Genomic DNA, 23,093 nt, shown 5'->3' on the forward strand with positions numbered 1-23,093 from the left:
CTGCAGGGCGCCCGCTTGGTGATACTCACTCCAGATCTTGTACTGGATTTTATTTCTTTTGTTTGCGCTGCTTTTAAGCTGGCAGGGTCACACAGAAGACGGCGAGCTCCACTTGTTTGAGGATTCTTATGGAATCAGACTGAATCTTACATAAGAGTTGATCTCATTTTCTGTAGCCGAGGATTGTGTTTGCGTAGTGTGCTGCATGCTGCATCCTCTGTGTCCACTGTGGAATTTATAGGTGTAATTTAAATTGCTCAATAAGTCAGTGCTCTGAAACTGAGTAACAGTGGCGGCTTTACATTGCTAATGAGGTTTTGGGTCCAAGCCAAGTATGCTTCAGCAGTAGGCATTGTGAAACGGAGCTTTATGGATTGTGGCATTAGCGTATCAAAGCACTGCAGACTTGCTATCAGCGTGCAGTGAAGGACACTGCCCTCCTGTGGTGCAGAGGGGACGTTCCTTCACTGCTGAGACATGACACCTTGTTCTCTAACACGCTGTACCTTCCTGTCATCCTGCTCCATCCATCCCTCCACTTCTCTTTCGTCTCTTCCTTCTCTCTGCTCCAGGGTCGGAAGCCGGGTTACTTCTCCTTCCTCGATCCCTTCTCTCCCGCCGTCTGGCTCTTCATGCTGCTCGCCTACCTGGCTGTCAGCTGTGTGCTCTTCCTGGCTGCAAGGTCAATACTTTACATCACACACCGCACCAATAGTCTGCAGCTCTATCGGCATTTATCTTGTTGAACACAAGTCCCCTGTCACATGTTGTGATTTCCTACCTTGTACATCCTCCCACTGACAGATTGACAGGGATTGAATGACTGATCGGTGGAGGCTTGAATAGTGGGAGGTGCATTGCTGTACTGCATTTTGACCTCAAGTTCATTCCACCTCTATTTAACTCTACCTGTGTTTCCCCACCAGGCTGAGCCCCTATGAGTGGTACAACCCTCACCCGTGTCTGCGAGAGCGCAGAGACATGCTGGAGAACCAGTACACGCTGGGAAACAGCCTGTGGTTCCCTATCGGAGGCTTCATGCAGCAGGGATCAGAGATAATGCCCAGAGCCCTGTCCACCAGATGTGTGAGCGGAGTGTGGTAAGTTACAGAATGACGAAACTACGGCCTTTGTCAACATTCATACGTGTAGTAAACATGGACAGCTATCTCCAAAATCCCAAAAACTAGAGTGCAAAAACCCAAATGTGTGATTTTATAATACATTAAAATGATAAAAGGATTAAAGATTATATGATTAAAACTAAGTAATAGAAGGGGCAGGATTATGGCAAGAAGTCCAAGACATAAAAATAGTTCTTTAAAAAAAACTTTTTAATATTTTAAGAACATTTTTCCATTTTGACAATATGTGTTAAATTGTTCCAGATTTTTAGGGGCTTTATTTTGAAAAGCTCATTCCCCTTAATACATGTGTTTAAACACACATTTACTGGCTGACTAATTACTTCATCAAGAACCTGCAGTTTTCCTTGATGTTGCTTTTTCATAGCACATCCGCTGTGTGTGATAATAACATTTAGGATCAGTTGAAATCCCCGAGCACCAAGCAAACAATACAGAAACGCTAAGTTCACAGAAACATCACAGTAGCCTGATGATATTCCTGTGGCAAACAGTGACTGGGGAAGACACACACACACACACACACACACACACACACACACACACACATACGCAGTAAAGAAAACAATATCGCTTAGAGCTAAGGAGATAAAGGGTAGAGGAAGACAGGAAGAGCAAATTACACTGAGTTGAGCAAGATGTGGAGGATATTATTAAGTATATTGAGTACATGATGTTCTTCTTGAAGAAAGTTTTAATACATGAAAGAAAGGTCGTAAGAGAGTCTCATCTCCGAGGGTGTGAGTGTGGAGTGTTTGCTCTGTATTAGTTTCTGTAAGTCTTTTGTCTTTCACACGTGTCTTCCCCTCGTCTTCTCCTCGTAGGTGGGCGTTCACCCTGATCATCATCTCCTCCTACACGGCCAACCTGGCTGCCTTCCTGACCGTCCAGAGGATGGAGGTCCCCATCGAGTCTCCGGACGACTTGGCCGACCAGACCAACATCGAGTACGGCACCATCCACGGAGGGAGCACCATGACCTTCTTCATGGTACGAGCCACTTCCCCAGCCTCGTCTCTGGCTTGCTGTGGCTTTTATGAATGAGTGTATGTGTGTCTAGAATCTTGACGACTTCCTGAATCGCCTTTTACAGCGTTTGTTTGTGCACGTGTGATTTAGTTTGTGTTCCCAAAGTGAGTTGTTGTCCTCATATTGGCTACTGTATGAAAAGGTTCCACTGTTGTTTCCTTTATGGCTGTTTGTGTTTGTGTTAAGTGGCTGACTGCCTGTGTTTGCTTATGAGAGTGCTTGCAGCATCTGTGTTTGTCATAGAGCGTGCGTGTGTGTGTGTGTGTGTGTGTGTTTTGTCTTTGTGTGTAGGTGTGTTTGCATGTGGGAGTGAGTGTAGGTGAGTATATATATATATATATAAAGAAATAAAAATGTATTTGTTTACTTGTGTGCATGCATGAGAAATGGCTGCATGCCAAATTGTGAGTGTGAGTGTGTGTGTGTGTGTGTGTGTGTGTGTGTGTGTGTGTGTGCTGTGCATTCTCCTGGTGTTTGTCCATGTTGAGGATATAAGAAAGAGTGGTCTATGTTTGCCTACGTAAGCCAATTTCAATGCTACAGTACATTACCCCACTCAATGCCTAATCCACACAAACAAACACACACACAATAGACACCTCGCATTGCTACACACACATGCCGCCCTGTCTTTCCCTTTCTTCTCACACACAGAGATGCAACATGTAATTGTTCACTTTAAACACTTAATCCTGTTTTAGAGCTTTCTGTATTTGCTAAACCACCTCCTGTGTGCTGATTTACCTCCATCTGTATGAAAGATGACGCATCAGCTACGCCATGTGTGAATAATCTGTTGCCTTGATTGACGTTGCTTTTTTTCCCTCCTGCTCTCCTCCTTCCTCTTTGCTTTCATTTGCCATTGATGTTTTACTCTTCTGTACACGTCCCTCCTCTGTTTGGATGCGTCTCTCCTTCTCTTTGTCCGTCTTCCTTCTTTCATTTCTGCTTCAGAGACAAATGAGTGTAAGAAAGCACATCTGCAATCAGTATTTACTCCCTTCCCTCTGCAGAACTCACGTTACCAGACCTACCAGCGGATGTGGAACTACATGAACTCCAAGCAGCCCAATGTATTTGTGAAAAGCACGGAGGAGGGCATCGCACGCGTGGTCAACTCCAAGTACGCCTTCCTGATGGAGAGCACCATGAACGAGTACCACCGCGGCCTCAACTGTAACCTCACAAAGATCGGAGGCCTGCTGGACACCAAAGGCTACGGCATCGGCATGCCATTGGGTAATGAAACATACTTTTTCAAACAAAAACATACGTGACAAAGTTCCTGTAGAAGCTGTTAATGTAATAACTACCAGGTGATAGCTTTGACTCTGGAGTGCACGGGGGCTTTTACATCAACATCTGTTCACACAATGCTGATTCAGCCTCTGGCCGCCAGGGGAAGCTCTCTGTGTGTGTGGCAGTACAGTACAGCAGAGTTGTGATGTTTGGCGTCTGTGGCGACTCTCTCCCTGTGTTGCCTGCAGGTGAGCGCGCCGCAGCTCCCCCCCCCCCCCCCCCCAGGAGTGCTCTCTCGTCAAGTCTTTCCGTTTTACTTTAATGCTTCCTCTGAACGGCAAGTTACTGTTTTAATTATCTGGAGCAAACACTGCACAGAAACTTTTCTTGGACGCTTCTCTTCCGCCGTACTCCGACGCTCTGCTCGCTCCCATATGGTAACTACTCATACTGCCAGAGTGCGGAGACAAACGTTCAACACTGCGGCTCTAATAGCTTCAAAATCTGTACATTTTGATAAATTAAGAAGAGATTCATTCGTTCACAGTCACTTCAATGATCTGTAAAGTTATTTCATCTTCAGATAATCAATATGTAATGTGTTTATTCTTTTCTATCTTAGAGAAATACAGTATGTTATCACACCATTAAAGGAGAAATACAGATGTAGTTTAAAACATGTTAATTAGCACAAGTCTTTGAAGCCTATAAATGGGTTTTAATAACATCAATATTGATTTTCAGGCATCGCATTTCAAAGCCTGCGAGCCTCTGCATCAAACGCTCCGTCGAGCCTGAAGATCTAAGAGTAAGATGGGCGTCCTCGGGGAATCAAAGGTCACGGACGGTCACAGATATAGCTGTCAAGTCTTTGATTAGGCCTGTAATGTATTAATAAAGGCTTGAAATCTATCTCAAAATCAACAACGGGCAACCGTCGCAGGGAAGCCACAAGGGATGCAACACTGATCCTTCTCTTGGACCTGGTACAAAGAAAATGTTTTGCGACAGCTTGTGGATTAATTCAAAAAGAAAAAGGGTATTGTTGTGTCAAAACAGCAACATGTTCAATTATTCAGGGTCCTCTGAGCTCTGAATATAAGCGCTAACACCATTAAAGTAGCGTTCCGTAGTTAGAGACACATTAACAACAGTGTTACACGAGCTGCAGAGATATGATCATGAGTATTATGTTAAAACACTGTTGCCCATCCTTTAATGCTTGTGAGCCCTCAACATCTACTTTCTGATCTGACTGTTTGAACTGTGAGCACTTCAGTCGAACACAGACGTCTTCTAATTAGCTTCATTTTAATGTTGTTTTTTTCGGTCCAGAGAGATAAAAAATATACTGTTTCTTATAAGATGATTAGAGAAAAGTAGCAGAATATTGATTTTCTTATTTCCTCTTCTGGTAATCATGTCACGACCACTTAGATTCATCTCGCAGCCCCGTTGGGCTTCCGATCCTTAGATTGGGAATCGCCGTGTTAAAGGATTGAGCTTTGTTAACAGGAACACGTCACACATCCACAAGCTCGTGCTGTAACACAGAGCTGTTGCTGCTGTGACGGTGGGAAACGATGGCGTTGCAGTGGAACAGCAGTGCAGTCCGAGGGACGTAAACATATTGTCTATGCCTGTTATGATCAGTGTCACATATTTAGATAAGTAAAGATGACACGTAACTACAATTGTGTCCAAGTGCTGCTCTTTAAGGACTATAAACAACAACAAAGAAACGTAATTGACTGTTGGAGAGGCAGAAACACCTGCATGAGATCAATTATGCTAAATAGACACATGTAGTAGTACTGACTGGTGAGAGATTAGATCTGAAAAATGTCTTGTACGTGCTTGATTTATTTTTTATCTGAGGGATTAGTAAGTATTTCAACTGGAAGTAATGAACATGCAGTTAATTGCTTTTCCACACACGTCCGGCTCTTCTGAAGCCCTTTTTTTGTTCAGCTCACAGAGGTGGTGTCACTGCATCACAGTGATGCGTTCTAACGAGGAGGAGGAGGAGGAGGAGGAGGAGGAGGAGGAGGAGGGCAGGACTAGAGAGAGGGAGATATGACGGACCAAAGGTGTGCAGAAAGATAAACTAAATAGTTACTGTACATGAGCACGGAGAGCAGACATGAGGAGACAGAAGAGAGAGGAGGAAGACACTTGATTGATTTCTCGCTGGAAGTTTGATGATGGACACCAGTTTGAAGTCTGTACAGCCAGCAAAGGGTTAGCTTAGCTTAGCATAAAGGCTGGAAACAGCTCGCCTGGCTTTGTCTTCTAATATGCAGTTTTATGGGGAGTTATTTGCTGGACTATCTATTGGAAGGGAACAGTGACCTTCCAAGGTCGACAAGCCGCCGGAGGGAAATTGTCCGGCACTAAACCCCCGTAAAACCCTCCCTTGTTGTTTTTACGATTAGTTTTTTTATACAGATAAACACACAAGATATAAAATGGTAATTAGTTGGCTTTAGGTGCTTCTTTTTTTTGATAGTCTAGCTGTTTCCAGCTAAACTAATCATCTGTAGCTTCAAGAGAGTGATATGAATGTTGTCAAGAAAGCGAAGAAGCATTTATGTTAAACTATTCCTTTAACACATTTCAACATCCCTGAATGCACAGCACACAAGTCGCCCAGAGGGCAGTATGAAGTGGGAGGTTCTGTGTTGCTGCGGGGGATAACACATGTGACCTGTTGTGCGGATAGAACAGGTGATCTAGAAACACTATCCCTGTCACAACAGTTATGCAGAAATGAATTCAGATGAACACTGCTCCCTTTGAGGTCTGCTGATTGTCTGCATGTCTAGATGAAAGTAGGGAAACATACGGAATATATTTGCAATTTCTGTTGAAGTGAGCGTTTAAATCCTCCCATTCTCTTCTACTGTATGTAGTTTATGACATGCTTTGTATGCTGTCTGACTAGCAGCTGTACCGCTGGCTCTGTGTGGATGTAATCTCGCTCTTTTATCTCTCACTAATCCTCTCTTTATTCTCAAAGTAAGATCACTCGTCGCCATCTTGAGGCTGCAACAGCAATCCTATCCCTGTGATCCCTTCTCCTTTTCTCCGACACTTTACTCATTTCATGTTTTTCTCCTCATCTGAAATAACCCCTTTCTTGTTCGGGCTTCTTGTGCCGCACCTTATCCGCCCTCCACCACTTCCTCTTATCCTGATTTCCTGTCATTTCCCAGGGTCTCCGTTCAGAGATGAGCTCACGCTGGCCATCCTCCAGCTGCAGGAAAATAACAGGCTGGAGATACTGAAGAGGAGGTGGTGGGAGGGAGGCCAATGCCCCAAAGAGGAGGACCACCGTGCCAAGGGTCAGTCGACCGCAGCTGTCTGTCTCCTCTCTCTAATGTCCCCAGTAATAGTCTCCTCACTCCCTGCTAGAGTCCTGCTAATGGCTAATGCCTAACCTAATGTCCTTGTGAAGGGTGCTTAGCCAAATCTACTTTCACAAATGTCTTCTGTTTGTTTCAGGTGGCGTGTAATGGGGATTATATTAGAGTCAGTCTGTGTGTGTGTGTGTGTGTGTGTGTGTGTGTGTGTGTGTGTGTGTGTGTGTGTGTGTGTGTGTGTGTGTGTGTGTGTGTGTGTGTGTTAATATACGATGCTTACATTATGGCATGTATGGGGATAAAATGAGTCAATAAATAAAAAGCAATTCAAAAATATTGGAGCTGCAGAGGCGGAGAAATGTTCACTTACGCTACACTTCCACCCTCCCTGGGTGGTACGTCCCATGTCTTTCTAACTCCCTGCTGAGCGCGAGTCATTTTCTCAGACTTAAAGGAATTGTTTGACATTTTGAGAAATACGCTTATTTGCCTTCTTGCTGAGAGTTACTAGAGAAGACCACGCAGCTAGCTTATCTTAGCGTGAAGAGTGGAGACGAAGACATCAATACTTATCGTGTCATATCTTGTGTATTTAATCCTTTACAAAAGCTTGGCCAGCTTTACAGGTGCTGGTCAGCAGGTGTATTTACCTGCAGATAGAGCCAGACTAGCTGTTTCCAGTCTTTGTGCTAAGCTAACTGGCAGTAGCTTCATATTTATCGTACAGCGTGCTGTCAATCTTCTCCCCTAACTCTCAGCAAGACGGCAAACAATTGTAGTTTAGCATCTCGTACAGAGCAGCAGAACAATATACCGTGCTGTATAGCACTCTCCGTGGCTCACATTTAAAAAGATAAGTAACACATCTGAAAGCACGACAGTGTTGGTGTGCTTCTGCATGTGTGTGATTATGCTTGTCTCCTGTGGCCCCCTCTCAGGTCTGGGCATGGAGAACATTGGGGGCATCTTTGTGGTGCTGATCTGTGGCCTCATCATTGCTGTGTTTGTGGCCATTATGGAGTTCGTGTGGTCGACACGCCGCTCTGCGGAGACCGATGAGGTATGCCCCCATACCTGCCCTCGCCGACCCCACAGACACACCCCAGTAGGTTCCCATGGCATCCCGCCAACCCTTTTGATTATTTTGTTCTATGTGTGTGTGTGTGTGTGTGTGTGTGTGTGTGTGTGTGTGTGTGTGTGTGAGAGAGTGGGTAGATTTCTTCCACCTTTTGCCTCCATGTGTCTGTCTGTCCGTGTGCGCTCTAACATTTGAGGTTTTAGCGTTCTGTGCATGTTGAGATGAGAGGAATGTTGAAGTATGCCGCCCTGAACTGCTGTATTGTCCACAATTTATACAACTAATAGAGAATTTGATTTCACTTTGCATGTCCTGCCTGTTTTGAAGTCATTGTGCCCTTTTAGTGTTTGGTGTTTAACAGTATGGCAGCAAGTGTTTGTGAGCTAATCTTGATGGTACGGATAAGCAATATTGAGAAATGGCAATATTTGCTTGCATAGAGAAGTAGTGTGATCTTTTTCCCTGGCATTAAATGTCATGATGTATCTTCTTTTACATGCCTCACATGTACGCTGGTATTCTTCGTTTCCATTCTTGGATTACTTCTCACCCATTTCACTGTGCGTCTCCCTCTACCTCTCGCTCAAACACACACGCCTCCTGTCATCAGTGTCTGTTCTCCGATAACGAGTATTGTTTCTGTTTATGTGAGCACATGACTTTTTAAATATGATTTCAGTCGTAGTCGGTGTCTGTAGTTGACATGCATTTTGTCCGTCGTGTTTGCAAATAACACTGGTCATGCTGTTGGAATGACAAAATAATGTCTGGGTGTTTTCCTGTGTGTGTGTGAGGGTGTGTGTGAGTCTGCCTTTGCATATGTGCACCTGAGTTTGCAGGCCTGCCTGTCCGTTCATAGTGCATAGTGCCATAATGAAGTGCCCATAAACTAAACAACATTTTGGTGTTTTGTGTGTTTGGATTTTAATAACTCTCTCTGCTCCTTGGATATTCTCCCATCTCTGTCCATCTCCACATCCTTCCCCATTGCCTCCTCATTTCTGTCCTAAAACCATCCCTCCATTTGTTGATCTCTGTGCCCTCGCTTATCTTGCCACTTTTTCCTCCCCCATGCCTCACTGTGTCCGTTCTTTCTGCCTTGGTCCCGCCTTTTTTATTTATCTTTTGCTTTTCTTTTCAATTTTCTTGTTTTCCCTCCGTTTTCCTGTTTATGTACTACCTCACCACCGTCTTGTTCCGCTGCCTGCCCACTTTGTGTCCGTGGCGCCCCTCCTACCTTTGCCTCCCTCCCTTCCGTCTTTCCCTCTTTCCTCCCTCCTGCCTTTTCTCCTTCAGGTGTCTGTCTGTCAGGAGATGATCACAGAGTTCCGAAACGCCGTCTCCTGTAAGAAGAGCTCCCGTATGCGCCGCCGTCGACCCCTCAGCAGCTCAGCAACCCTGCGCCACCCCACACGCATAGCTCTGGGGGCTCCGCGCCCGCTGCGCCTGGTCCGGGAGATGCGCCTCAGCAATGGCAAGCTGTACAGTGGAGCTGGCCCGCTGACGGGTGGAGCTGGAGGAGGTGGAGCAGGAGGGACGGGGCTACCTGATCTGGGCCCTGGTCCCCAGCGGATCCTAGATGATCCACTGGGAGCCAACACCACCCCTCCTCCACCAGCCCCTACCCCTGTGATGCTGCCCGCCCGCAGCTGCACCCATGTGCGGATCTGTCAGGAGTGCAGGAGGATCCAGAACCTGAGATCAGGCAGCACTATAGGATCAACCACAACAAGAATACCGCCTCTATCAGCGCCCCTGCCCAGGCTGCCCCCACCCCCACCCCCATCCTCATCCAACACAGACAGTGAGGGCGGAGGGGGGCCCAGCCCAAGGCAGCTACACCACAGCCCCCCGCCTCACACCTCCCGACCCCTTCCACCTCCACAGAACAGCAACACCACAGACCTACTGGGCGACCAGGACTGAGACCAGAAGCAAAGGGCGGGGTGAGGGGGTGAGGGTGAGGGTGAGGGTGAGGGGGCTGCGGTGACGTGACGGAGGAACATTTGTGCTGCTGACAAAAACACTGCAAAATTCATCGGCGAACAAAAGAGGGAGAGATGGAGGGAAGAAAGGTTGAACTCTGCGAGGTCAGCCAATAGGAAATGAGACGACCTTTAAATGGAGAACAAAGAGGGGAAACTGTGACCCTTTCTCCGGTTGAGCTTGAGGCCTACAGATGCAGAACTAGCTTGCTGTGTGACGGTCAAATCAGCTTCTGTAATAAACTCAGTTAAAACTGTTCAGTTTGGACAAATCTGAGCGGAAATGCACATGACCAGATGATGGTTTCCTCTGTCTCTCCTCGCTCCGCCTCTCACTTCACCTTTAGATTTGGTTTCCTTCCACAGACACTTCCATGGGAGCTAAACACCCCTCTAGTAACATGAAGCCTTGTTGGAGGACATACTGTATCCGTATGTGATTTAAAACAGCAACTAAAAGACATCCAGAAAATGATTTCCTGTTGTTTTTCTTTTCTTTTGTCGTCTTTCTTGTTTTGTTACCATTGTTCTAAGTGGGAATAACAGAGTTAAATACAGACTAGATGTGACAATATGGTGGATTATAACATACTAAGACTGCGGCTTATTGTGTTGAACAGTTTTGTGTCCCTCCCTGTGACCCTGTAGCTGCTTTTTTTGGATGGTATCAGGAAAGGTGGATGAAACAACTTCAAGACAACATAATGCAAATGGTAGCAGAGGAAACTGTCTGTCTTTACACTGTGCGTGTGTGTAAAAGTGTGTGCTTCCTGTGTGTAACTACTCAAAGTGAGGAGAACCATGTACCCGGCGGCAGCACCCTTCTACAAATGTTAGATAATCAGACGGCCACAAAAAGAGGAGAAAGAGCAAGAGGCTTTGAAATGTGGAACGAATGTCCCTCGTTATCCCGGTGGAGCACTCGCCAAGCCTTTACTTCTGTTTCACCTCCGTTCACACAGCGAAGAGGAGATAGAGAGACGGGGGCGAGGCAGAGCCAGAGAGGCGAGATAGAGACGAGCGGAACGAGAGGAGATAGAAAAGGAGTGAAAAGGACACCGCTGAATTTGAATGAGAAATCCTTAACTGAACTACTTCCATTATTAGATGTGTCCTGATCTGTTCGTTCTGGGCATCTTTTAAGGGGCTTGTTAATGCGCCAGCAGCTCCAGCTTCTTCCCTTCTCTGTTTAACTGTTGAACAGACAGACTTGGCCGTCCACCGTAGAGACTCCTGCCAGAGTGATAGACTCGACACAGCCTCGTCAATACTGTCTCAAGCTTTTGATCGCCTAATTACTCCCCTCGGTGGCTGGGGACTCGTTCGCGAGGGGGTTGAACACAGAGAAAACGTGCTGATAAATAGATTTAGAAGAAATACATGTTTTTCGCTCCGGCTGGTGAAGAAAACCTCGTTTAATTACGTTGCTAATGTTACAGCACGACTGTTGTGTGAGACTCCACACTACACATAGTGCTTCAAGGGAATGCACTGGGGGGTTTGCACATTTTAGGTCTTTAACTTGAAATTGTGCACACTTTAGATGATTGCTAATGAGTATAAGCATACCTTTATGTTCTTTTAATAGTTCCAATCTCCCATGTAGCCACTGCTTTCACAGCAAGTAATTGTGGTATAATTACAAGGAGCATTAAAGAATAAGGCTGGTTTCGTTCCTATTGTCATTTAAATCCAAAAACCACCTATGAATTAATAAAGTGATCTGACTGGCAAGTAGCTTATTACTCTTGGCTATAGACTTCCATTACTTACTTAGTTAATTTGTCGGACTTTGCTCAAAACCTTTTCTTTTTTAAAGAAAGTATATATTTGTGCCTATTTTTTAAGAGAAGAGACGTCAGGAAGTGATGAAAGAGCAACACATGTTAGCAGCCTTATCCTTTAAATCTGCACTGAATGTGTTATAATGAAGTTATTTCTTCCATTAATGATTATAACCTGGGGGCCGTAGTAAAAGAATGAGGTGTGAATCAAACGTACCCGTGTGCTGCAGCTGTTCTCTGTGGGACAACACGTCTGAAAGGTTCCCTCCATCGTCCCATAGGTTCTATATTTTTGTTGATATGACATGATTATCGAACGCTGTATTAGCATGTTCTGCACTGCAGTTCATTGACTCAGCTGTTTATTCAATCAGTGATCAAAATACTCGCAGTGGACTTATCGACTGAACTAGGAGGCGGTTTAACACAATCTTAGATATTGTGACTATATTGTTCTAAAAATGTATTTTCTGGGCTGTTGGAGGACGTCCTGCAATCCAAGAGTTTGCATCATCACGCTCAACGTTCCTGCTTATTGTTTGTCTTTGATGCTTTGATTTCCTGACAGCAGATTTTATGAATGTAAAGCTTTTCAGCAGCTGATTCTCGAAGGTCCGTGTTTCCTGCCTCCTGGACGTATCATTTTATTCCTTTTCTGTATTTCTTCCCCTGTGTTTTAAATTCTCCATATCTCCACTTGCACCACAGTCTCTGCAGCCCTCTTGACACTCATCAGTCTCCTCCTAATGCACATAAAGTTACCCGCTGCTTCACACTTAACCGAGGAGCTACATGCCATCATGTCAGAACTCAACGAGCAGCAGGAACTCCATCCCTCACTGGCTTCCCACCCAGCCACACTCAGCAGTAATACAAAGTGTGCGACGTAAAATGCAAACCCACCAGTTCAGCCCTTTACAAATCCCCTGAGGGGAGAAAACACTGGCATTGTTGTCTGGGCAAATGTTGCATTGCTGTATAGAATTATGCATTTTGCAGTGAAACAGATTTGTCGACGGTGTTGTGCTCCAGATCATGACCGATAACGTTGTTTGCACACATTATGCTGTTTCTCTGAATGATTGCTGTCAGCAGACGCAGGCCTGGATTTGATGTGTCTCTGTTTACTTCTGTGTGTTCAGAATGCTGAATAGGCAACAGGAGCCAAACCCTTCCTACAAGAAGTCACAGTACACACACACACACACAACACACACTGACAGACACACCCGCTCACAACTTCTTCATTTCCAATTCTCTTGTTGTCTAAAGGTTGTAAACCCACTGGTTGTTTTTGTTGTTTTCCAATTTTGTCTCCTTCCTGTTGTCTTGGATTGTTGTGTGTAAGAATTCACAAAAGTTGATATGTGACAGCAGCACAGAGCCAATAAGTAAGTGGCTATCAGCGGCGTGAAGCCATCAGCTGAAAGCTTTCAGTGTGTGGGGGGGGGGGGGGGGGTACGAGAGGAGCTGAAACATTGCTGGTGTGAATAACTGCTAGTTCGAAGGGAAGGGAGGGTCACAAAACAAATCAGATGGGGTGTCTGAACAGTCGCTCCTCAACAAACCTTTCTGTTTACGTTTCTGTTCTTTTCTTTGGTATTTTTTCATATTTCTATACTAGTGCTAAATGGATTATTAAAACTGATGATGAATATTATGATGAAATTGTTGTTGTTATTCCTATTAAAGAGCAAGAGGTTCTATAGTGTGATTGTGGGTGACGGGGGGGGCGAAGATGCTCTTCGGAGAGATCACCCTGTTGTTCAAACCTATAGACACACACACACACACACACTTCTTTTGGAATAAAAGTATTCAAACAGTCCCACAGTGACGTTTGTCTTTGCTTTTTGAGTGCGAAGGTTTTGCTGCTTTCTTTTTTTCTTACGTCTCGAGTGGGGGGGGGTGTGATTTACTGACCAGGAGACACGAAGATGCTCACAGATTCTACCTATGTGTCTGACGACATTATGAAAAGGACTCAGAAGTAATTCTTCACGCTTCGTAAAGACTCGCTCAAAGAGAAGTCTTGCGTTTCATCCACATTGTCTGAAATCTTTTAAATAACACAAAGCTGCACTTTCTGCACTCCCAACACAACACCGGCTCTCCAAACCTCAGATGACACAATACCAAACAGACGTTTTATTTCTCTGCGGGGTCCTTTCAATAACGCTGTCAGACACTTATAATAACAATCTGGCAAAAGCACTTTAAGTGGGCGAACATTGACTGCCGAAGGATTGCATCGCAGACTTCTCGCTCAATACTGGAGTTCCTGTTAGTCAATTAGACACAAAAATAAGGGGAAATATGGTCCAGGTTGAAAAATACGGAAGTTTCCCGTTATTAAAAGTGCCACAACAACTACTTAGGTACAAATAGAGAAGTATTATTACTTAAAAGTAACAAAAATACTGAATATTTCTGCAAGAAAATGTCCCCAACTTCCCTCAAAATGCGGTTTTCAATTTCCTGTTATGACAGAACTCTTCAGTAAAGAAGAAAAATGAAGGAAACACAGATTTGGTAAAGTGTGAACTTTATTATTAAGCAATAACAAGTTCTGGTTTAAAGCAAAGTTGAGACAGTTTACAGATCTGTGCTGTTTCTGTAGATCTCAAAGCACATTGATAAATAAACAGTATTTATCTCAAAAGTATTACACTAATTGTAAACAAACATTTAATTTCTTTAGTAAACAGATGTAACGGCACAGTAAGTTATACATTTAGTTAGGCCCTTATGTTGGTATTTTTGCACATACAAAATACAAAAGTCGTTCGCATGTGTCCTGACAGCACAGATGGTGATTATAATCAAATGTCTTTATCAGTGAATTTCAAAATAAAATAACGCAGCAAACAGACGACTACAGAATGAGGCTGTAAGGTTGTTAAGGAGCTGAAGAGTGAGAGAAGGTACACCTGACAGGTCGAGGTTTATATTAGTCCAATTTATAGATTTAATTAATGTGTCTTTTATATCCTGCATTATGAATTTTTATTTTATCTTTTATTTTGAAGGTTTTTCCTTTTTTTTTTTGCCGTGTCCTCTCCTCTAACTCCTCAGACCTGCCGTCCTCTACCTGTCCACCAGAGGCCCTCAGACCTTCCCCATCACCTGACTCATTCACCTGCTCACCTGTTTCCACTTAATCAGCTACCCCCCCCCCCCCCCCTTCCCAGTCAGTTGCCAGTTTGTTACTGGTGCTTCATGCTTTCACTTCCCTGCCTCTGGAGTCTTTACCTGTCACCTGCAGCCCGGAAGCTTTAGTCAATAAATCAGTGAGCTGTCCCTCCATGACAGGTAGGCCCGCTCTGCTTCTTTGTTTAATGCATTATTTTAGAATAATGTTCTTGTTTTTAATTCTGTGTTTTAGTGCTTTAAGTGTTAAAAACCAAAAGTTATTTTTAGGTTTTTATGTCAAATCTCACATCCACAAAATGAGGTGGCGGGGAAAGTACTCGGATCCTTTTACAGAAGTAACAATGGTCATACCACAATCTAAAATTACTCCAAGTCCTGTGATCTACCGTCTCTAACCATCAATCTGTGAGAGGAAGAGGAAGAGGAAGAGACGTAAACCTCTTCGTCAACTTTAGTGGACAAGAATCACAACAGAAATGTAAAATGAGTTTCTTTTTGTACTTTTCTCTTTGTTCGTCTTTCTTCTCTTTAATAGTTGAGAAACAGGAACTACATGATTCTTATTGTCCATTTCCTGTTTTTGAACCACTCGAAAAAACATTTCTACTTCTTCTAGACATGAGAAAACCCAACATTGAATAAATGGCGACATGTTCCCTCATGATGATGAACGCCGCTGCTGTAAATACTCGCCATCGTGTATTAATCCACAACAAATGCAGCGTTTGCTCCTAAATAAACAGTAATGTTTGCTAAAACTTTGATTTGTTGACGACACTAAACTTATACTTTTGAGCAGCAGTTACGCGATTACTTTGCTAAATGTGACCAACGTGATGGTAAACGCAGCTCAGAGCTGGTAAAGGTCAGAAGCACATGACCTGTTGTGCACGCTCCGTGTTTGTCATTGGCTCCGCTCAGACCTGTGTTTGGAGGATGAGGCTTCAGTGCTCTGTTGTTCGCATCAAGTTGATTTGTTTAAATAAATGCAATTTAAAGATGTGGCCTGAGAACCATCTCCAAGTTCACCTTGTCTCCTTCAATCACACGCCGCTGCAGCGTCTGTATCTGAAAGACAAACAGAGTCTTATAACTTTACATATACGTACGTGGTGTTCAGGGTTAGAGAGCCTCGCGTCGGAGTAAAGCAAATAGTTCCTTTGCACTTTTGTAAAGTAAAGTTTGTGCTTTAACAAGATGATGATGATGTATTAGTAATATGACCCGTTTAAAACCGCTCATATAGAAACTCTTGCATAAAACACACACACACACACACACACACACACACACACACACACACACACACACACACACCTTTTCCTGATGATGCAGTGAGTTGTGGTCAGCATGGTCCCCACTATCAGCACGAATACTCCACCAATTATGATTTTTGGGTACACCGGGCTGACTTCTTCGATGCACAGCAGCCCTTTAAAAATAATAATAGTTTTTATTATTAGACACCGTGATCTAAATACTTGATCAGATTGACAATGTGCCTGTGATAAATTATAACAAAATATAATTTTGCCAGCGAAAAATGCCCCTGAATTAAGTTTCACAGGTCGTAAAACAAAACACAGCCGTCCTTTAACCTGTCAGTCTGTCAGCGTTCATCGCGGCTGCAGCACAGAAGCAATAATAAAAACTGGAAATGAGCTTAATTAATTGTGCGCTGTGCTTCCGTAGTTAACGACACGAAAAACAGACAAAAGCAGTGATTTAGCTTCTTGAATCACGACTGCTAACTTTGCTTTTGATCATTTAAACATCATTTTAATTCCTCCTGTGCAGACTCACCTTGAACAACGAGGTCGGTGGTTCCTGAAGAGGAGCCAGTGAGAAAGGCTGTAACGGTGCAGGTGTACGACCCTGAATCGTTCTTTTTCACATCTCGAATGATCAAAGATTGTTCTACAATCTCCACCCTCCCCTTCAGAAAGGAATCCTGAACACGAACTGATTCACGGTTATCAATAATGTCGATGTCCTCTCCTCCTGGTGACTTGAGCGTCCACTGAACACGATAAATACGCTCTCTAAATGATCTTGGGATGTACTGGCATGGCAGGGTGACATCATGCCCGACGACTCCCGTCACTTCAGGCGAGACTTTGACTTCTTGTGCCTCAAGAGCTGCCAGAAAGAGAAGGTGACATGAAGCCATCGAATAAAGAAAACAAGATTATTTGTAATTTCAACATGGATGTGTTAAAGTATTTACATTTATCTGACTCATCTTTACTTTACAGAACTTTATAAACAATTCATAAAATAGGATTGCTATAGATTAAACACAACTGTATATGTATTTAACAACATTAATGAGCACCTTGATGGCCGATAATGAAAAGGTGCTGAAGCTTACCTGAGATCACGATGTGAAGGAAGCACAGAAGTCGCAGCAGCATCATCAACAGACCAAGTGACAGAAACACAACGTGTGTTCTCAGTTGTCTCGTCTTCTAACTGCAATTTATTTCCTGCTTCCTTGCTGGTGTTATTAATAACCTTCAGTGACCTCATGTGGTGACATGATGATGATGTGCACAGAAGGGCTGCTGTGTTGTTGAATAACAAGTGAGGGGTAATGTTTCCTAAAGACTCCGGCATGTCAGAACTACAACTCTTCTTCTAAATAAATCATTCCCCCCCCCCCCTCCTCCCCTCCCCAGACATTTTCAGCTATCTTTCCTTTTTATCAGGGTGGTGTTTCCTTCACCCTCAATTAGGGATGAGAGTTCATTTCCTTTCAAAGAAAGTCTCCAGTGGAAATGCACCGGATTCCTTTGTGCACAATAACTCCGGATCAATGCAAAGACGAGTCGGAGACACACAAATCCCTTCTGATCACACACACACACACACACACACACACACACACACACACACACACTTAAAGTGTTCATCAAAACCTGTCTTTTATTCAAGAATCAGATCATTTGCATGATACAAAGTTAGAATCATGGAGACTTCCACACCTGACGGACAACTGACCCACTGAGACAAACACACACTTCAACATAATAACATGTAATGCTGTTGGGTCGGGTAATATCATGGATGGGTTACTGAACAGGGAGACGCAAAACAACCACAGAGGAACACAGAACTACAGCAGAGACCAAGACAAATGGCTGAGTGGGTGTTTTTAAGGACTTTTTAAATGCAAAGAACAGCCAATCTGCATGTAATCCCTTCCACAGTGTCTATTGTTGCCTATTGTTTGTCCTCAGTTTAATTTCTTCCCAGCTCACACATGTTACTCCTTCTCAGTTGTACGACAGCATTTCTGTTCTTCTCATTTCTGAGTAATTTGATGACTGCTGTGGAAATGCTTTCACAACACTCCCTTCAAACAGCATTTGTCTTATCTCTCATCTATTTCCTGTCATGGTATGAATCTACAGGACATGAGAAGAAATCAGAAACCAAGTATTTGTTCAAGGATGTGAAAATTGAGATTTATTAAGCGACGGCAACAAAAAGAAAGAAGACGATTTTACAGAAGTGTGTCGGTCCCGTCTACCTGCTTGTCTGCAGGATTTGATAAAAGGACTGAAATATCTCCAAAGCAATGATTTCACATATAAACTTAATGGAACAACACAGAACATGTATAATTAAATAAGCTCTTTTTAGTATTTTCACACAACATAAAGAAACTGGTTGTTTTTCACAAGTTCTGACGACACTGAGTTGGTGCATAAAGATTCTCACACCCACAACATAAGGGGAACTAACGTCAGGAAATGACAGCAGACTGTGACGGCTGCTAATGTTCAGTGATGGTGTGCAACATTACAGCAACTTTGCAAACTATATTTTGTCACTTTATTACACAAGGCACACTCGGACTGCAGCATCTGCAAAACAGGATTTTGACATTCAACCTCAGAGAGAGAGAGAGAGAGAGAGAGAGAGAGAAGAATCTGAAAGAGTGAAACCACAAGAGATCCAGCCGTCCTCACTCATAAACCTTTAACCCTAACAAAGGTGTTCATGCAGGCGCTGGTGAGTCACTGCGTTAAACCTCATGATGTGCAATTTAGTCGAATCATTCAAAATGAAATGTGTCCAAAAAGTGACCTTTACAGCATAAATTGAGGAAGTCCGAAGCAGCATCATTAACAAGCTGTGTGAGTGTTGCGTTGCTCACTTGGTTCTCCTTTTGTGTCCTTTTCTGTTGTATTCCCTTTTTTTTGTCTTCCTACTTTTGATGGTGAGCAAAGGAGGAACTTTGTGTGACGAGATCTATAATGGCGACCAGTGCGAGGGTTTTTCCACTGCTCGTCACACGAGGTAAAACGTTGTTGGAGGTGAGCTGGTTTCTACCATTCCCACCTGCATTATTAAAAACCAAGTGGCACCAAACGTGCCTGCAGAAGAACTCGACTGGCACGTGGGAGTGAATCCTGCTTCTGTGTGGTGCATGCACACAGAGCCAGGTTGACCTCTGAGACTTCAGTGTGCACCACAAAGAGACATTTTCTCTCATTTGGGCTTCTGATGCAAAGAGACCTCGGCGTACGTGACATCATCCGCTGTGCGTTTGCCATTGGATGGAGGTGGAGCTTCTGTGGACGGTCTGAGCTTGACGTGAGAGTAGACCACATCCTATGAAGGAGAGACGGTGTTAAGGTGCTTGTGCTCGGTTGTATCGTTGCATAATTAAAGTTTATCTGACTGAAACTTATTCAAGTTAAAGTCTGACCTCGTCTCTTACGATGACAGACGGCCTGGCCGCGTCCATCACTGGACCACCTGCATCTGAAAGACAGACGGGTTCTAGTGAAGGGAACCGAACAGAACGTTTAAATCAACCGGTAGTGAAGTGAAGAGTGTTCGTTCTCACCAATGAAGACCCGGTGACTGACTGTAGGTCTAATGTAGAGGAGTAAAAACAGCTGTGATTAGTTATTCTGCGTGTAATTAACCTTATAAATGATATATCCCTTCTATATGAAATGAAATAATAAAATAAATGCATGTAAGGAAAGTAGTAAATCTATGGAACAATTTTAAAAATGTGTACAACCAGATAATGCTTAGCTAACAATAAATACAGAAACACATGATGTCTAGTTATACCTGCAGAGCTCAGGGGGGCTGTGCATGCAAAGTTGTTCCATGCATCTCGGACAAACAATTAATCCCCCCCCCCCCCCCCCCCCCCCCCCAAAACTCTTCATACACGTCTCAATGACCTTGTTTGACCAAAGCTCTGGCAACAAGTCTCACTCGAAACGCACCCGGTCGCTGTGCGATAAGAAGATCTCGTATGTTTGAATACTGCAGAAATGTTTCATTTAGTTTAGTTTGAAAAATGTGCTGCAAATACAAAATGTTCTGCAGGTGGAGGAGTATGAATGAAAAAGGAGTTATGGAAAATGCAGTTATTGAATGTGTTTTGTGTGAAGGCAACAAAATGATTGACAGTTTGATCAACACACACTTCTGTTTCACTGACGGTGAAGAGTTCTGAACAATGAATGTTAGCAATGAAAGAAAACTGTGACTGGATGATTATATTCTTTGTAACACAGGAGATGGTTATGGGAATAATTAATTTTCTAAAGCTTCTGTACTCCTACACACACACACACACACACACACACACACACACACACACACACACACACACACACACACACTCACCGTCTGATGAAGACGAGGTAAACTATGGCTGCCACGATGACGAACACCAATATGACAGCGATCACTATAGCAGACACCACCCCTGACGATAACGGCATCTGTTCTGAGAGAGTGTCTGTGTCTGTGTGTGTGTGTGTGTGTGTGTGTGTGTGTGTGTGTGTGTGTGTGTGTGTGTGTGTGTGTGTGTGTTAAATTAATGGTGCATATACCAAACGATCCCACTTATTTAAGAGAATCTAAGCCATTGTTTCCCCCACTTACATGTGATGGACAGAGGGATTAAACACATTTAAAACGGAAACACAATTGTGTGTTCAAGTTGAATCTGTGTATAAATGCTTTTCTTACTCACCTTGAACAACGAGGTCGGTGGTTCCTGAAAAGGAGCCAGTGGGAAAGGCTGTAACGGTGCAGGTGTACGACCCTGAATCGTTCTTTTCCACATCTCGAATGATCAAAGATTGTTCTGCAATCTCCACCCTCCCCTTCAGAAAGGAATCCTGAACACTAACTAATTGACCATTAGAAACAATAACAATGATGTTCTCTCCTCCTGGTGGACTGAGCATCCACTGAACCTGATTAATAGAGTCCATATCTGATCTTGGGATGTACTGGCATGGCAGGGTGACATCACGCCCGACGACTCCCGTCACTTCAGGCGAGACTTTGACTTCTTGGGCCTCAAGAGCTGCCAGAAAGAGAAGGTGACATGGTTGCAGGAGATGTGCAGTATTGTTTAACTCTGGTTGCACGGTTTGGTATATATATATATTACATTTAATATATATATATATATATATATATATATAATATATATATATATATATATATATATATATATATAATTTTAATATATATATATTAAATGCTATTAATTTGACTTTCAAAAGTCCAAAACGTTGTGTCTTACCTGGGAGTAAAGTGATGTAAATCAGCTTCAGAATTATCGGGGATTTGCTGCAACTTCTCATGGTTCATAACTACACGACGGACAAAAGAACAAACTTTACAATCCAACACGCTGTGCATATACGAATGAATGCAGCAGCAATGTTGCCTCCAAAGCGAGGCATATTCATTTAAAATAAAATATGTAATTAAATCAGACATTAAGGAAACTTACAGTTAAAAAAAAAAAAGGCAAATCCTCCGATGTCCAGTTGTTGGTGCTTTAGTCAGAAACACTGAGAAAGAAACGAGTTGTGGCAACGCGAGAATAAAGTGTCAAATGATGACGACGTGAGACCAACACAGGAACACAATATTATGTAAAGAGGAACATGGTCTGAAGGGTTGGCCACCACAAACGTGCTATGTGCCGCAAAACAAATCCACTGACAGCCTACTGTAAATACAAAGTGTGAGTGCAGTGTGTTGTCCTTTTACCAGGAACAACAAATAATAACTGTGTTAAAGTCGCATCCAAGTGAGCTGTTGGTTTAATCCTGTCACCCGTGAAGCATCCACCAGTGGAACAGCGACCTCGTGCGGTCAGGTGATGGTACTGACGTCCAGAGAGGCACGAGAGTGTGAGGATGAAACATGTGTGATGTTACTGTTTGAACCACGTTATTCCTAAATAAGCAGAGTTATAGAGAGAGGTATCAATATCACAAGTCTGTGTGTGTGTGTGTGTGTGTGTGTGTGTGTGTGTGTGTGTGTGTGTGTGTGTGTGTGTGTGTTTTAACAGGGGAATGTTTACCATTGTGCCGTTTAGCATCACATTAAATACATTTTCTGCACATTTGTAACCATGCAAATATTTGCTGATGAGACCTTTTGATTGGGTTTTGAAAACTGCTGTTTGGACAAAATGATTGTTGGGATGAAGCACACCTCACTAAAGGACTTTCTCAGGATAGTGATGCCTCTGATGATAAGTCCAGGTGGACAATACAACAAACATAGTGACGGGAACATGTTCCTCAAAGGTTTGAAAGAGTTTTTACAGTTAATACATACAAATGTAAGATGGTCCTGAACTGTGACACTATTTAGCGCATTACAGCGGATTTATAGTCGTATTTTACCTTCACTCCCTCAGCTCGGATGATCAATGCCCACCATCTTCTTCCTGTTTGCATGCTCCACAGTGACTGATCAGTGATGTACAGATATTACCTGCACATGTACTCAGTGTGTGACTCAAAGGTTTGATAACATGAAGCTCATTGTACAGCCTCACCAGTGACCTCGTGCAGAAACTGCATCTCAGAAAAGTAGAATTACCTCCACCGATCAGAACGCCTGGCTCAACTCGCCCCAGGTGTTCAGCAGGGTCATCAGGTCGGGGGTGCGAAGCTTTGCCTGTTTCAGTTGGTCGACCTCGGCTTGTTGCCTGCGTGTAAATCACTGGCACAGCCTCCTGAGTTACATTCCTCCAAGTCAAAGCACAGTTCTGTGTCTTCATCAGTAACACTGAAGAGCTTTGCGTGTGTTACTTTTTGATATTTAAAAGTATGAAGTACTTTTACTTACTTTAAAGGGACATTTGTGACATTGTATTAAACACTTCACACATATTTACAATGTACCTCTTCATCCCACAGCTTCAGGCAGAGGACCTGAGATTGGATTTGAAGTGTAGGCCGGCAGTTAAAATGTAAAAGTGATTCAGGGTCAGTTCCCCCAATAACTCTGCAGGACAGACTCAA

At 43.5% G+C, this 23,093-nt stretch overlaps 3 protein-coding genes across 6 annotated transcripts in view; 1 reads left to right on the forward strand and 2 right to left on the reverse strand.

Annotated features, from left to right (window-relative positions):
- The window catches only part of grik5 (glutamate receptor, ionotropic, kainate 5), a 93,172-nt gene extending 79,722 nt beyond the window's left edge, over nt 1-13,450 (forward strand). Inside the window, exons 17-23 of one of the 2 annotated variants that reach the window (XM_029451808.1) lie at nt 573-682; nt 927-1,100; nt 1,970-2,135; nt 3,188-3,413; nt 6,629-6,757; nt 7,714-7,835; nt 9,150-13,450. In XM_029451808.1, coding sequence (XP_029307668.1) covers nt 573-682; nt 927-1,100; nt 1,970-2,135; nt 3,188-3,413; nt 6,629-6,757; nt 7,714-7,835; nt 9,150-9,779 — 1,557 coding nt within the window. In that variant the 3' untranslated portion in view covers nt 9,780-13,450. Of the gene's footprint in view, nt 1-572; nt 683-926; nt 1,101-1,969; nt 2,136-3,187; nt 3,414-6,628; nt 6,758-7,713; nt 7,881-9,149 lie in introns of both variants that reach the window. The other variant, XM_029451807.1, reaches the window with a different exon arrangement.
- Nucleotides 13,451-14,150: 700 nt separating this feature from the next.
- Nucleotides 14,151-17,405, reverse strand: LOC115021385 (nectin-2-like). The gene is made up of 4 exons (XM_029451814.1): nt 17,147-17,405; nt 16,579-16,914; nt 16,093-16,207; nt 14,151-15,843 (listed from the first exon to the last, which is right to left on the reverse strand). Exons 1-4 carry the CDS (start codon nt 17,190-17,192, stop codon nt 15,819-15,821), a joined length of 522 nt encoding a protein of 173 aa, XP_029307674.1. The 5' UTR covers nt 17,193-17,405; the 3' UTR covers nt 14,151-15,818.
- A 1,858-nt stretch (nt 17,406-19,263) lies between these two features.
- On the reverse strand, nt 19,264-21,661 carry LOC115021384 (nectin-4-like). 3 transcript variants are annotated; one of them, XM_029451812.1, is made up of 7 exons: nt 21,563-21,661; nt 21,350-21,419; nt 20,789-21,127; nt 20,437-20,551; nt 19,634-19,662; nt 19,493-19,548; nt 19,264-19,395 (listed from the first exon to the last, which is right to left on the reverse strand). In XM_029451812.1, the coding sequence occupies exons 2-7, from the start codon at nt 21,408-21,410 to the stop codon at nt 19,273-19,275; spliced, it is 723 nt and encodes a 240-aa protein (XP_029307672.1). In that variant the 5' UTR covers nt 21,411-21,419; nt 21,563-21,661; the 3' UTR covers nt 19,264-19,272. The 3 variants fall into 3 exon arrangements, with proteins under 3 accessions (XP_029307672.1, XP_029307671.1, XP_029307673.1); XM_029451811.1 differs by having other exon boundaries at nt 20,437-20,557; XM_029451813.1 differs by lacking the exon at nt 20,437-20,551 and having other exon boundaries at nt 19,349-19,395.
- Between the last annotated feature and the right edge of the window lie 1,432 nt (nt 21,662-23,093).

This window comes from Cottoperca gobio, chromosome 16 (genome assembly GCF_900634415.1).
Source record: "Cottoperca gobio chromosome 16, fCotGob3.1, whole genome shotgun sequence".
Classification (NCBI taxonomy): domain Eukaryota; kingdom Metazoa; phylum Chordata; class Actinopteri; order Perciformes; family Bovichtidae; genus Cottoperca; species Cottoperca gobio.